Raw genomic sequence first — 16,224 nt, 5'->3', positions numbered from 1 at the left:
GACGCACTGAAGCTGGTTGCGGCCGCCGCAAAGGCTCTGTGGGGAAAGGCAACCATTTAGAGCCTTCTCGCCATTGTATACCGAGGGGCTGCAATCAGGGAAAAACCCTCCCGGGCAGAATGTAAAATTCAAATTGCTGTAATGTACCTGTAATGAATCTGTAATGTACCTGTAATGAACCTGTAATCAATAATCTGTATTGAGTATAATGCAATGAGACACCCCAGAGTGTCATGAACTGTAATTATGTACAATGTGTTCATTGAACTGTACTTGATGTAACCTGCAAATTGTATAATCTGTATTGTGTACGTTTGGAATGTGATATGACAACTGTATTGTATGTTTTGCGAAAAATTTTATGAATAAAGTATATTTTTTGAAAAAAAAATTCTGTAAAATGTAAAGCAGCAAAATTATTTGAGTACAACACAAGTAATGTATATTAATTGTATAAATTTATTTATTCAGATGAACTGGACAGACATCAGTGGGATTTTTGGTACAGAACTGACCGTGACTCCAATGAAATAAGAATCAAGATAAGACAATCACCCAAATTTACCTTATCTTTACACATTTTGTGGCATTATTTCAAAAAATACTGTAATGTGGCAAACATTGAATCAGGAAAATGAAATGAAGATAAAAATGAAGATAAAAGCATCCAGCGGTAAATTCTGTGAGGCTCCTCACAGCTAGATGGGCCTCAAATGAAGAGCACAAACTGTGGGAGCACTGCCTGTAATTTTTTGCTATGTCCTGATTGTGTGCAAGGTTCTTTTAGTGTGGGAGTAGGGGATGCACAACAGGTCAGAATTGGAGGAACGCAGAGCTCTCGAAGGGTGTAGGGATGGAAGAGGTTACAGAGGAAGGGAGGGGCAAGGCAATGGGGAGAAGACACAGAGATTAAGGCATTAATGAACGCATCCCCAGAAGCACTTGTGCCAGGCATGGAGGAGATAGCTTAAAGTAGGTAACATCAATCAACTACCATGTGACAGACTCACATGCAGAATCCTAGCAAACGCACAGTGCAGGGAAGTCCAGGACCATCACTGAGCAAGAGTGGTATGTTAGGTATCACACATCTGAATCTAAGCACAAGCACTAAGGAACAGCACTTTGTGCCAACTTAAACTGCCAACATTTGCACAGCACATAACAGAGCAAATAAATGCCTTGCACTTGGCTTGGACAGCCTGCTATGGTTACAACTACTTGCATTGATGCAGCACCTTTAAAGTTAAAAAATGTCTGAAGGCACTTCACAGGGGCTTGAGGAAAAAATGGATGCCCGTGATTTTCTGCTATGTGCTGGCTATGCGCAAGATTCTTTTAATGCCAACAAAAACCCTTATCGAATTGAGGTCAATGAGATAGTGCCAAAGCTTATAAGGTGGATTATATGGTATAAGCTGAGAGATGTGTGCAGTCTCTGGCTATCTCTCACAAACTACAAGCATTATGCTTACAGAGCAGAACTAGCAATAAATGTGAAAGGGACAACACTTTTATGAAAATATGTCTGGGAATTTGTTTTTCTTTTGGGAAGGGAGAAATACTTGAAGGACCATGCATCATTATTGTTACGATAACTTTGGGGTATATTTTCACTTTTGTTCAACTGCCCATTACGGCGAAGAGGCCCGCATGATTTTGAGGCTCCAGACTCATTTAAATCTGACAGGCAAGCTGCGGGGCGCCAAACAGACATCCAGCAGCTCGACGAATTGAAGCTTAAGATTGGGAACCCTACCTTCCATGATTTGCAACCCCCACACTTACCTTTAGAGAGTTTCTTCGGTTCCAACGCCCATGGAATGGTCTGAGCCTGTGCAGCGTTCTGACCTAAATGACAATTGGGGTCCTATTTACATCATAGCCCCTAATTTCCATTTTAAAAGGGGCCTATCGCCTTAAACAGGCAGGCGCTTTGGAAACCTGGTGGTAGGCCCTTTTCAAAATGTAGTCAGCCGCATCACCAGGCTCAATGAGGCGATAAATACGCCATTTTGAGGCCGTTACTGGCCCGTTAACACGAGGCAAAGGCAATAGAAATAGACTCCTTTGTGTGCAAATGATGCAATGGTAATTTTATGTGGTGTATTTGTAAAACGATGTCTCTAAACATTCTTCTGGGGAGACATCACCGTTCTAAGAAATTTCTGGCCTAGACTTCTTGGCCTTTCCATCAAAAGGCAAATGGCCATGGCTGCATAAGTGGAGGCCCGAAATCTCCCTCTGTGATATTAGTAATGAACCTGCTAACACGTTGGGTGAAATTACTGGTGGTTAAATTGGTCTTGGGCAGTAGAGCAAAATGGACGACAGCCCAAATTGCACTCCGCCCTATTCTCTTTTCCATTGACTTCAAGGTGAACTCACTGAGTCCACTGTTTTAACAAAGGCAGTACACAGTTTAAAATAGATGTATTTGTCACTGAGAAAGTGGATAGAAAGTATTTGCACTTATAAAGCCTTATTCAGGTCCTCAGGACATCCCGAAGCGTTTTACACTAAATGAATTCCTTTTGCAGTGTCGTCACAAAGTAGAGAATGACGGCAGCCAATTTGTGCACAGCAAGATCTCATGCCAAGTTAATCTGTTTTAACAGTGTTGGCTGAGAGATAGATGTTGTCCAGGACACCAGGAGAGCTCCCCTGTTCTTCAAACAGTGCTGTAGGATCTTGTAGGAGCACCTGAGAGGGCAGATGTCTCATCGGAAAGATGATATCACTGGTATCACACAACGCAATTTCAACCCACTGGGGAGCAAAAGTATTTAAATAAACATGGAAAGACAAAGTAACTACTGTTACTTGTACCTAATGAACAGAAATAGCACATTTTACTTTTTTGAATCGAAAAAGAAGCATGATTCTCTGTAAGGTCCTGAATGTTGCTCCAAGAGGTGAAAGGGAAGATTTTCTGCTTCTGCCCATGATTTGCCATCCATTAAAATAATTGGGCGGAAAATCCCAGGCGGGAAACACAGAAGTGAACAACCCCAGCTTAGATCTATTTGCAGATTCCATTGGATAGAAATTAAATAATCACCAGAAAGAAAGGAAAACCTTCAGCCAGAGATTGCTGGAATAGCACATCTCACGGAGAGTTACGTTAATTAGACTTTTTACCTCACCCTTCAGATCGCACTATATTTGCACCACAAATTTCTGGAAATGTGAATTGATAATGGCACAACAATGTCAATGTCGCATCTGGGAGCTCATGAATGTGGTGCCAAATTGTTTATCTCCTTAACCAAGGAAAAGGATAGAGAAACAAACAGAATGTGAACAATGGAGAAGGAAATAGGGTGAATTAGAGTCAAATTAGATACAGAAAGAGAAATAAAGAGAGGGAAAGAAAGAGAGTGAATTAAGAGAGAGAGAAAAAAAGATAGGAAAAGTAAGAAAAAAAATAAAAGAACAAGCAGAAGAAGAGGACATTATAACCCAGTTGTGTTTGGGAATTGGATTGGTTCTCGAGAAGTCAATGAGTGAATGGCTGGGTAGGTGCGCAAAATGTACAAACATTCTTGACTCATGAACTATAGAACCAATGGCCCCATCCATCATGATCAGGAACAGATGAACTGCGAGAAGGAAAAAAGACCAAGGTCCATCTAATTCGCCTTCTACCATCCTGGTAGCCGCATGATACAATGAAAATGAAGTTGTGTACTAATCATAGCAATCAATCTCTATCAATTAGTCTACAACAGACCCAGAAATGACACGAGGAAACCCCCAGTGGTGGAGAACTTTGGGAACCACAGATCCTAACTCACCTTTTTCCTCCAAAGCATGCTACACTTACCATGTCATGTCTCAAATTACTCATGTACTATATCCCAAAATTATTTTCTGAAAGAAATCTATCTAATTTGCATTTCTGAGTGTCGAAACAGCTTTGCATCCTGAAAATTATTGCCTTCCAACACGAACAGGAGTGTGGCTGGCAAGACTGGCACAAAAATACTGCAAGACAGATAAATAGTTTTAAAAAACCTATAGGAGCAATTCACTACTTGCTGGAGTGAGACTGCACAGCTTATTTGTTCCCTTTCTGGGCCTCCAAGTTTGAGTGCCATGTCAGGACCATAAAGCATCTCATTAACTGGGTCCTTACGACATGAATTACCAGCCCTAAATGGCTACAGCGGGGCTAATTCGCATTAACAACATACATCTAGCAATTTGATGACATACAATTAATTTAAATGGGGAGGCAAATGGTGAAGCTGCAATTTTTTTGGTTTTGTTGGGGCTAATGGCAAATCATCCAGCAATTTGCGGAGGATCGGAACTCATGACAAATTCACCACAAATTGCTAGATTTTTTACAAATTAATAATGGCGAGAGCCATTAATTCGCCATTACTTTCCAGCAATTTCTGGTCCCTTTTATATTTATAGTGTCTTTTATGTTCACAAAATGTCCATGGTACCACTGTCACTTTCTTTGTGTTTTTCCCCCTTTCACATTAACAGGAGTCACTGGAGTAGGCCCTGACTTTGTGCGATACTGTAAAATGGGTGATAGCGAGTCGGCAGGCTGCTTTACATTTCTCCCGATTTTTATTTACATTGAAATTCTCTATGACTAGTTTCACACAAAGTCAAGATCTACCCCACTGACTTCAGGAGTTTACAATATGAATGGGATCATGGCCGTTCTGTAGCTGGGATAATTTTTTAAATCTTTCTGATATTTGCTGTGCTTCCTTTGAGCCCACAAGATCAGCTGCAGAGATACCATCAGAGCAAAGACAGCAACTAAAAAGAAAACAAAATAAGATTATTAGCACATGCGCATGTCTTTCCTGCATGAAAATGTGTTTTAATCCTTTAGCACCATAAGTGAATAGATTTATGCTTTACCTGGAAGTGTTTGGGTCATAACAGTGAAACTAATCCAGACTCCCATCTGCAACAAGTAAGAGAACATGAATTAACTTACATTATAAGGCAGCACAGGTCTGATCTACAGGTACGAATGCTTTCCAAACTCTTCCACGGACACTAACATACAACTTCACCTACCTTCTCAATTGGTAAATACAGTGGCCTAATCATAGGAACATAGGAATATAGGAACAGGAGTAGGCCATTCAGCCCCTCGTGCCTGCTCCGCCATTTGATAAGATCATGGCTGATCTGTGATCTAGCTCCATATACCTGCCTTTGGCCCATATCCCTTAATACCTTTGGTTGCCAAAAAGCTATCTATCTCACATTTAAATTTAGCAATTGAGCTAGTATCAATTGCCATTTGCTGAAGAGAGTTCCAAACATCTACCACCCTTTGTGTGTAGAAATGTTTTCTAATCTCACTCCTGAAAGGTCTGGCTCTAATTTTTAAACTGTGCCCCCTACTCCTAGAATCCCCAACCAGCGGAAATAGTTTCTCTCTATCCACCCTATCCGTTCCCCTTAATATCTTATAAACTTCGATCAGATCACCCCTTAACCTTCTAAACTCCAGAGAATACAACCCCAATTTGTGTAATCTATCCTTGTGACTTAACCCTTGAAGTCTGGGTATCATTCTAGTAAACCTACACTGCACTCCCTCCAAGGCCAGTATGTCCTTCCAAAGGTGCGGTGCCCAAAACTTTCCGCCCAACCCCAGCCAGCTTTTCAGTGGATTGGGGTGAGCATTGATGGAAAGATACTCAGGGATGCGTTCCGCTATACTCTTGTCTCCAAGATATTTGCCGGTGCAAGTTTTGGCGGGACAGCATGTGGTAATTTGATGCTTACGCCATGCTTAATTCGATTACTGGACATGGGACCATCTGTTAGGCCCTGGGATTCAGCATTCGAAAGTGGGTAGAGGGAGCATCAGGGCTTTAAGGGAATAAAGATACTGCACAAGTGCTCATAGAGTGCACTGATCAATGGCCCCATCACCAACATTTTAACTTTAAAGGCCAAGAAATGTTTTCTCTTGCTCTGGCAGAGCCAACAGTTACCTGGTCCTCCCATTGCGCAGGCTCTTGAGCTACTGTTGGATCTGCCGCAGCAAGTATCCACCTCCAGACTGACGCAACCACCAGGAGAAACTGGGGAACCCGCCTTCCATTTGCAAATTACTTCAGGGACGGGGTCAGGGAGTCATCTCATGGGAGGACGGATGTCCCACCCTGCTGGAAAGCCCCGGTAATCTATCACTAAGCATAGAGATCAGAATGTCCATTTCCACTCTGCGTTGGTCAGTATGGACGTTAAAATTGTGGTCTTCGGTTTGGGACAGGAATATGAGTCGTAGATCGCACTTCTGTTCCAGGCTGATCAGTAACTGCTGCTGGAAGTGAGTAATTCCCGGGTAAGAATAGTATTGGGTCCATTTCTAAAGTTCCTCCGCTCGTGGTCAAACATTACTCAGTGTCCATGCTCATACGTAGGTGATCGAATGAACAAACTTGCATTTATATAGCACCTTTCACGATCTCTGGGCGTCCCAAAGCGTACTCTTAAAGTGTATTCACTGTTGTAATGTAGGAAACGTGGCAGCCTATTTACGCGCCGCAAAGTCCCACAAACAGCAATGAGATAATGACCAGATGATCTGTTTTAGTGATGTTATTTGAGAGATAAATACTGAGACAGCAGAGGCCATATACATACCTCAAATAAGATTCAACCCCTTCAGGAGAGGAGGAAAGGGAATTAAAATACAAAACTGCAGCATCCACTACAGCAAGTAACAGAATACAAAACAGAATGATAAAACTCAATGTAACACACTGAATAAAACACTTAGAAATGGAATTTGAGTTTGTCATTGCTTCCAGGTGATTCTGCTTCTGCCACTTTTCGGTATTTTATGCTTCTACATAATAATTTTGGACGGTAATTAAAAGATTTTTTTAGCTGTACAGTTAACCACCTCTAATATTGTGAAGCTAGGCTGCATAGACTTGATGTACAATATCATTCAAATCAGTCCTCAACAATCAGCCAAGTGATTTGTTACAATGAAATGATAAAAGAATTCATTACCTCATACGTGTAGTTGGGGCAGGAGACCAGTTTGAAAAGCCACGTGAAGGGGTTGTACGTGGGTCTTACAAAATGAGTCTTAGTACCTCAAGGAAAACAAAATACAGATATTACAGTGCTTGACACTAAAGAAGGAAAGACCTGCATTTGTATAGTGCCTTTCACAATCACAGTACATCTGAAAGCGATTCACAGCCAATGAAGTACTTTTTTGAAGTGTAGTCACTGCTGCAATATAGGAAACACGGCAGCCATTTTGTGCACAACAAGACCTCACAAACTGCAATGATATACTGACCAGATAATCTGTTTTAGTGATACTGGTTGAGGGATAAATATTGGCCAGGACACCGGGGAGAACTCCCCTGCTCGTCTTCAAAATAGTGCCACAGGATCTTTTATGTCCACTTGAGAGGGCAGACGGGGCCTCGGTTTAACATCTCATCTGAAAGACAGCATCTCGGAGAGTGCAGCCCTCACTCCCTCAGTACTGCACTGGAGTGTCAGCCTGGATTATGTGCTCAAATCTCTGGAGTGGGCCGAAAGTGGAACCACCGAGCCCGGGCTGACACCTGTGCAAGCCAATGCTTAAAATCCAAGATCATTTAGAAATCACTCAACTTAAACCAGACAGGACTTCAGATCTCGCTAAGCGTCACAGTGAATAAAGGGAAAAGACAAGGGTTGATGCTATTGTTAAGTCATTACAAGTTAGTACAGTGAAATAGCAGGCAGCAAATGGCAATTAGATGAGAATTGTACTTACCTATTTTATGTACCTGAACTAAGGCAACATTTGTAAAATAATTTCCAGCTTCACAGACCTAAAGGGAATGATACAATTATTATTTGGTTTGAATAACTCACCAGTTAATGAATAAAGCCATGTACAATGCATTAGTGGAATTAACTAACGTACACAGTTGAAGAACGTGTAATTAGCCTGGAAGATGAATTGAGAATTTGTCTTGGCCAGGACTGAGATCTGATAAATAGCTCTGCTCGAGACTTCTGGGATACCTTTCTCATGAGTTATGGTCCATTTCAAAGGCAGAGATATTTATCGTTCATTATTGTTGGCTTTGACCATAGCTTTCTTTTAAAAACAAAAATCAAGTTTAAGTACATGCCCAAGTTAAGATTTTATGCATTCTGCATCATGACAAAAGGAGCTTGCAGTGAGGCAAATTAATGATCTAATACTGTGCCTTTCGCTCACACAGTTTGCCATGATACATCTCTTCTGCAATGTGCGTCAAAAGAGGAAACCATAAATGATCATTTTGTTCCTTTATTGCTCAACACATATCACAGCCACACAGCTGCACAATACAGCAGCAAATTTATGGATTTATACATTAAAAAATTATTATTCCATTTTTAATACAAGAAAATAAGCCTTGTACAGCAATGCACAAACCATTTTCACTCCCATGCAGATACTGAAGCCCCGATTTCAACCTAACCCACTTGGCAGAAACAGGACAGATTTGGATCAGACGCCCGCTTTACACCCTGTCCAATTTTACGCTCCATTGAAGTCATCTTGCCAAAATCCCTTTGCAGGAGATTAGCAACATTTACTTTGCAATGCTGGAAAAACAGTCTTTTGAGTTGGTCAAAATTTTGCATGAAACGGGGAATAAAATTCAATCCCAATCCACAAATTTTATTTGTCTTCTTTGTATCAAAATGTTTTTTTTTAATTTAAGGAAGCAGCACACTTTACACTGAGGTTATCAGTTATTCCCTAAAAATTTGTTTCATTAATTGTTATTTTGGATGATACAAGATCTTCGTAATCTTTTGGATTAACATTACGGATTAAACAACAATTTCTGAATAAATTACGACTCTTCAGATTGTGTTTTTTTAATTTGTAAGGTTTTTTTCATACTGAACCTAAAAAAAGGAAACATATTTTGGGACTAAAGTAATTGAATTTTATTATCTGCTGCCCACTAGGAAGAATCCTACATTAATATTCCATGAAGTACACATACACATAGAGCTTGCTAACCTGACCAACACAGGCCACTTCACAGCAGTGGCCACCTTGGGAGAGTTGGCTTCCTCTTTTATTTATGCTCTCTTCCTGCAATATTGAGAGATTCTGCTCAAATAGCAACTTGTCAGCAACCAGGTGACTCATCACCATAGCAAGAGTGTCAGCTTTCCACTGGATAGGCTGAATTGGAGCTGTACTTCAATGGGCCCCTGATCCCAGGAACCCACTGAAGCAGTGAATAAAATATTTTCAAACCAGCAATTTGCAACCAACATCATTCAAAGTACACTTTAAATTAGATTGGAACCCTGTTTTTTTATTAATTGAGAACAAAATGAATCAAAGAAACTGAATTGGAATGCTGCTTTCTGATTAAAATTTAGGTCAAAAGCTTTCCTTCTCAAGAATGTTTTAATAAAACTCTTAATTCTTTTGGGCACTTCCTTGGTGTGATGAATTGAAATCAGGATGTGAGATCTTAGTAACAAATGTGTGAATGCATTTGTACAAAATCCCTTTGTCCAGTATTTTCATGAAAATGTTGACCATTAATGTTTGCATTAAAATACCAAACAGGATAATTTCAGTTTACTACATTAATGCAATCATCATACAGAGCAATGGAAATCCACAACTATCCTCACGCTTTCGAAATAATTTTATCCTCCTCTCCTTACTGCTCCTTGTGGCATGCCTCATCTCCCAGTCAAGAGTGGGGGCATGACAATAATATTCTAGAGCCAATCACTTGGAGATGCATAAGATTAGCAACGATGGGGAGGCAGAAAAGGACTCTTGCCATCCAATTTTCCCTCTCTTCGTCTCTGTAGAGAAGCATCTCAGGTGTTGCTCAGATTGGAGAATAATTAGAAGTGTTGTGTCCCAAGGAGTCAGTGTTATGTCCACTTTTGTTCTTGGTAGATACAGATGATTTGCATTTGGACATAGGAAAATAGAAACAGTTGTAGGCCATTCAGCCCCTTGGGCCTGTTCTGCCATTCAATTAGATCATGGCTAAAATACAACTCCATTTACCTGCCTATGTTCCATACTCCTTAATACTCTTACCTAACAAAAGTCTATCAATCTTAGTTTTGACATTTTGAATTGACATTACCCCTAAACAGCTGAACTCTATTTTCAAGATTATGCTACCTTGTTCTGGACTCCCCCACAAGAGGAAATAGTTTCTCTCTATCTACCCTACTCTGTAATCTTCTTAAACACCTCAATTAAATCACCCTTTAATCTTCTATACTCAAGGGAATACAAACCTAGTTGCTGCAACCTGTCCTCATAATTTAACCCTTTTAGTCCCGGTATCAGTCTGGTGAATCCGCACTGCACCTCCTCCAAGGCCAACATATCCTTCCTGATGCCCAGAATTGAAAGCAATACTCCAGATGGGGTTTAACCAGAGCTCTGTACAGCTATAACATAACTTCCACTCCTTTGAATTCCAGCCCCCTTGAGATAAAGGCCAACATTCCATTAGCCTTTTTAATTATTTTTTGTACCTGTCCACTAGTTTTTAGTGATGTCTGGACATGGACCCCTCAATCTCTCTGCTCCTTCACAGTTCCTAGCTTCTCACCATTTAGGAAATACTCTGATCTATCTTTCTTAAGTCCAAAATGGATGATCTCACACTTCCCCACACTGAACTCCATCTGCCACAGATTTACCCACTCCCATAATCTATCAATGTCCCTTTGCAACTTTCTGCTCCCATCTACATTACTTACTGTGCCACCAAACTTAGTGTCATCAGCAAACTTGGATATATGGCTCTCAATTCCTTCATCTAAGCCATTGGTAAATATAGTGAAATGCTGAAGACCTAGTACAGATCCCTGGGAGACACCACTAGTCACATCTGCGAATTGGAGTACATACTCTCTATCTCCTACCTCCTAACAATTCCTTACCCATGTCAATAGGTTGCTTCTAATTCCATGCACTTTCACTTTTGTTAGAATTTGCTAATAGAGATTGGGAGCACAATCTCAAAATTTACTGATGATGGAAAAGTAGGAGGTAGGAGGTATGATAAACAGTGAGGAGGACTGTAAAAGACTTCAACAAAATACAGACCGTTAAGGAGAATGGGTAGACAAGTTACAGATGCAAATTAATGTCAAAACATTTGAGGTAATATATTTGGGAGGAAAAGCAAAGAATGGGATTATGGAAAGGCACAGAAGGGGCAGGACTGGCAGCTCAATGTTCCAGGGTACAGATGCTATAGGAAAGATAGAGCAGGAGGTAAGAGAGGAGGGGGAGTTGCGTTCTTGATTAGGGAGAACATCACGGCAGTAGTGAGAGGGGATATATCCGAGGGTTCGCCCACTGAGTCTATTTGGGTAGAACTGAAAAATAAGAAGGGAGAGATCACTTTGATAGGATTGTACTACAGACCCCCAAATAGTCAACGGGAAATTGAGGAGCAAATATGTAAGGAGATTACAGACAGCTGCAAGAAAAATAGGGTGGTAATAGTAGGGGACTTTAACTTTCCCAACATTGACTGGGACAGCCATAGCATTAGGGGCTTGGATGGAGAGAAATTTGTTGAGTGTATTCAGGAGGAATTTCTCATTCAGTATGTGGATGGCCCGACTAGAGAGGGGGCAAAACTTGACCTCCTCTTGGGAAATAAGGAAGGGCAGGTGACAGAAGTGTTAGTGAGGGATCACTTTGGGACCAGTGATCATAATTCCATTAGTTTTAGGATAGCTCTGGAGAATGATAGGTCTGGCCCAGAAGTTAAAATTCTAAATTGGGGAAAGGCCAATTTTGATGGTATTAGACAGGAACTTTCAGAAGTTGATTGGGAGAGTCTGTTGGCAGGCAAAGGGACGTCTGGTAAGTGGGAGGCCTTCAAAAGTGTGTTAACCAGGGTTCAGGGTAAGCACATTCCTTATAAAGTGAAGGGCAAGGCTGGTAGAAGTAGGGAACCTTGGATGACTCGGGAGATTGAGGCCCTAGTCAGAAAGAAGAAGGAGGCATATGACATGCATAGGCAGCTGGGATCAAGTGGATCCCTTGAAGAGTATAGAGATTGCCGGAGTAGAGTTAAGAGAGATATCAGGAGTGCAAAAAGGGGACATGAGATTGCTTTGGCAGATAAGGCAAAGGAGAATCCAAAGAGCTTCTACAAATACATAAAGGGCAAAAGAGTAACTAGGGAGAGAGTAGGGCCTCTTAAGGATCAACAAGGTCATCTATGTGCGGAACCACAAGAGATGGGCGAGATCCTAAATGAATATTTCACTTCGGTATTTACGGTTGAGAAAGCCATGGATGTTAGGGAACTTGGGGAAATAAATAGTGATGTCTTGAGGAGTGTACATATTACAGAGAGGGAGGTGCTGGAAGTCTTAACACGCATCAAGATAGATAAATCTCCGGGACCTGATGAAATGTATCCCAGGACGTTATGGGAGGTTAGGGAGGAAATTGCGGGTCCCCTAGCAGAGATATTTGAATCATCGACAGCCACAGGTGAGGTGCCTGAAGATTGGAGGGTAGCAAATGTTGTGCCTTTGTTTAAGAAGGGCGGCAGGGAAAAGCGTGGGAACTACAGACCGGTGAGCCTGACATCTGTAGTGGGTAAGTTGTTAGAGGGTATTCTGAGAGACAGGATCTACAGGCATTTGGAGAGGCAGGGACTGATTAGGAACAGTCAGCATGGTTTTGTGAGAGGAAAATCATGTCTCACGAATTTGATTGAGTTTTTTGAAGGGGTAACCAAGAAGATAGATGAGGGCTGTGCAGTAGACGTGGTCTACATGGACTTTAGCAAAGCCTTTGACAAGGTACCGCAAGGTAGGTTGTTACATAAGGTTAAATCTCACGGGATCCAAGGTGAGGTAGCCAATTGTATACAAAATTGGCTTGACGACAGAAGACAGAGGGTGGTTGTAGATGGTTGTTTTTCAAACTGGAGGCCTGTGACCAGCGGTGTGCCTCAGGGATCGGTGCTGCATCCGCTGTTATTTGTTATTTATATTAACGATTTGGATGAGAATTTAGGAGGCATGGTTAGTAAGTTTGCAGATGATACCAAGATTGGTGGCATTGTGGACAGTGAAGAAGGTTATCTAGGATTGCAACGGGATCTTGATCAATTGGGCCAGTGGGCCGATGAATGGCAGATGGAGTTTAATTTAGATAAATGTGAGGTGATGCATTTTGGTAGATCGAATCGGGCCAGGACCTACTCCGTTAATGGTAGGGCGTTGGGGAGAGTTATAGAACAAAGAGATCTAGGAGTACAGGTTCATAGCTCCTTGAAAGTGGAGTCACAGGTGGATAAGGTGGTGAAGAAGGCATTCAGCATGCTTGGTTTCATTGGTCAGAACATTGAATACAGGAGTTGGGATGTCTTATTGAAGTTGTACAAGACATTAGTAAGGCCACACTTGGAATACTGTGTACAGTTCTGGTCACCCTATTATAGAAAGGATATTATTAAACTGGAAAGAGTGCAGAAAAGATTTACTAGGATGCTGCCGGGACTTGATGGTTTGACTTATAGGGAGAGGTTGGATAGACTGAGACTTTTTTCCCTGGAGAGTAGGAGGTTTAGGGGTGATCTTATAGAAGTCTATAAAATAATGAGGGGCATAGATAAGGTAGATAGTCAAAATCTTTTCCCAAAGGTAGGGGAGTCTATAACGAGGGGGCATAGATTTAAGGTGCGAGGGGAGAGATGCAAAAGGGTCCTGAGGGGCAATTTTTTCACTCAAAGGGTGGTGAGTGTCTGGAACGAGCTGCCAGAGGCAGTAGTAGAGGCGGGTACAATTTTGTCTTTTAAAAAGCATTTGGACAGTTACATGGGTAAGATGGGTATAGAGGGATATAGGCCAAGTGCAGGCAATTGGGACTAGCTTAGTGGTATAAACTGGGCGACATGGACATGTTGGGCCGAAGGGCCTGTTTCCATGTTGTAAACTTCTATGATTCTATGAAGGGTATGGAGGAACAGAGAGATCTAGGGATTCAAATATATAATTCCCTGAAATTGCGAGTGTAGGTGGATAAAGCCAAAAAAGAAGCTAACAACTTTTTGGGTTTTATAAATAGATTCGTAAAGAACAAAAGTAAGTAAGTACAATCCCCACCGCTTATAACGGTCATGCTGGTTTTAGCACGATTTGCCCGCTATACACGGTGGACAGTAAAACAAAAATCGAACGTAACCAACATATTTTTAAAACACAGGCTTGATGCAGAATGCCTGCAATCTCCACTTAGTAACTGCCTCTGCGGTGCTAAGAATCTCATCTCTAAGGTAATCGCACTTTAATGAGGTGCGAACAGCTGCTTGAAGACACGATTTTGCCTGAAAGCAGCAGAGCTTTTTAAATCGGTAAACACAGGGGATTAATGAGGTGCAAAGAATTTATTGAGCTGCCCAAAATAGTCACCGTGCTTAATACATTATAAGCGGTGCCTTTGAAATTGACTTCAATGATAATGGTTAGCGCCATTTGCCCGATATAGGCACTCCCCGTGCTAAATGTAGACGGTGTAAGTGGCGGGTAATGTAATGATAAATTTGTACAAAATATTCCTTCGGCCATTGTTAGATTACTGTGTGTAGTTTTGGCCACATCATTATAGGAAGGACATAATAGCCATAGAGAGGATACAAGATCAATTCATCAAGATTATGCCAGGGATGGGAAACTGTAGTTATGAGGAGAAACTTGAGATAATTGGACTATTTCTGCTGAAACAGAAAAGACTGAAAGGAGATCGACTAGTGATTTTTAAAATTAGAAAAAGGTTTTGATAGAGCGAACAGGAAAAATTATTTATTTTGGTTGGTGAGTCAGTTACGAGTAGTCACTAATTTAAAATTGTGAGAATGAGGAGAGACATGAATTGTCCCTTTAGATTAGAAAATTACAAATGGAATTCAATTATTGAAGAAGGTGAGAGAGAAAAAGCAGGAAATTATAGACCTATTTGTCTAACATCTGTTCTGGGGAAGTTATTGGAATGTATAATTAAGGAAAGAGTGACTGAGCACTTGGAGAAATTTGAGCTGATAAGAGAAAGCCAACATGGATTTGTAAAGGTTAGGTCATTTCTAACAAGCCTAATTGAATTTTTTGAACTAAAGTAGTAGACAGGGGAATGTCTATGGATGTAGTTTATAGGGACTTGCGGAAGACATTCGATAAGATCCCACTTAAGAGTCTGTTAACTAAAAATAAAGCTCATGGAATTGAAGGCAAATTATTGACCTGGTTAGGAGATTGGTTAGGCAGTAGAAGACAGAACGTGGGATAATGGCCCAGAAATTGCACTGAGCAGCGAACGAACACTGCTCGTTAGTTATAAATTCACCCACAAACCATTCACGGGCTTTTGAGCAGCAACTTGCTTCTCTGATGAGCTGCAAAAAGTGCAGTGTCCTTTTACTGGGCTTCTGTGAGTTGTGAGAGCAGAGAAAGGAGCTCTCTCTCCCCTCAACCAATCAGATTGAAGCATCTTTAACAAGCTGTGCAGTGTCAGAACCAGGAAGTGCAGGCTACAATAGTAAATTCAATTCAAAATCAGTTAGAGTAAGCAAAATAAAGAGGGGATAAGAAATAGTGAATTAAAAGACAAAGATAAAAGAGTCAGAAAGAAAAAGTAAAAAAAAGTGCCAGAGAGGTTGAATGGCAGTCATTAAGACTTACCACGCTGTTAAAAGTTAGTTTAGATCTAAAAAACCCAGCCTATCTTTTTATAGAGAGATTAGTTCATTTCCAGATGGGCAGGAAAGCAAGTTCACGCTGGTCCATTCATTCAGCCAGCGAGCTATCCTTCCCGTGCGGCTTTCAGAAGAGAAGGGCAAATGCTGGAGCAATTTCTGGATTTCTGCGTTTGATTGCACATGTGCGCTCGCCGGAACATGCTGTTCCAATTGCCCTGAAATAATGGTGAGCCCTGTTAACATCACCATTATTTTATTAGCAATGTCCGGGCCAACGGGTATGTACTCAAATTGGAAGGAAGTAACGAGTGGTGTCCCACGAGAGTCTATGCTGGTGCCTTAACTATTCACTATATTTATTAATGACTTAGATAAGACAATAGAGAACCACATATCCAAGTTTGCCAATGATACAAAGATTGATGGCATAATAAGGACTGTAGACAGGAGAATAAGATTACAAAGAGGCATTGATAGATCAAGTGAGTGG

At 41.1% G+C, this 16,224-nt stretch overlaps 1 protein-coding gene across 1 annotated transcript in view; it reads right to left on the bottom strand.

The window, feature by feature from the left end:
• Positions 1–441: 441 nt before the first annotated feature.
• LOC137321174 (trans-2,3-enoyl-CoA reductase-like) overlaps positions 442–16,224 on the bottom strand; it is a 131,087-nt gene continuing 115,304 nt past the window's right edge. The window contains exons 9-12 of the mRNA XM_067983438.1: positions 7,781–7,838; positions 7,015–7,100; positions 4,891–4,936; positions 442–4,785 (exon numbers count right to left, since the gene is read on the bottom strand). Of these exons, the coding sequence (XP_067839539.1) occupies positions 4,658–4,785; positions 4,891–4,936; positions 7,015–7,100; positions 7,781–7,838 (318 nt within the window). The 3' untranslated portion in view covers positions 442–4,657. The remainder of the gene's footprint in view (positions 4,786–4,890; positions 4,937–7,014; positions 7,101–7,780; positions 7,839–16,224) is intronic.

This window comes from Heptranchias perlo, chromosome 4 (assembly GCF_035084215.1).
Source record: "Heptranchias perlo isolate sHepPer1 chromosome 4, sHepPer1.hap1, whole genome shotgun sequence".
Taxonomy (NCBI): Eukaryota; Metazoa; Chordata; class Chondrichthyes; order Hexanchiformes; family Hexanchidae; genus Heptranchias; species Heptranchias perlo.
The sequence above is the reverse complement of the archived record's forward strand: the minus strand, read 5'-3'. Positions and strand labels throughout refer to the sequence as shown.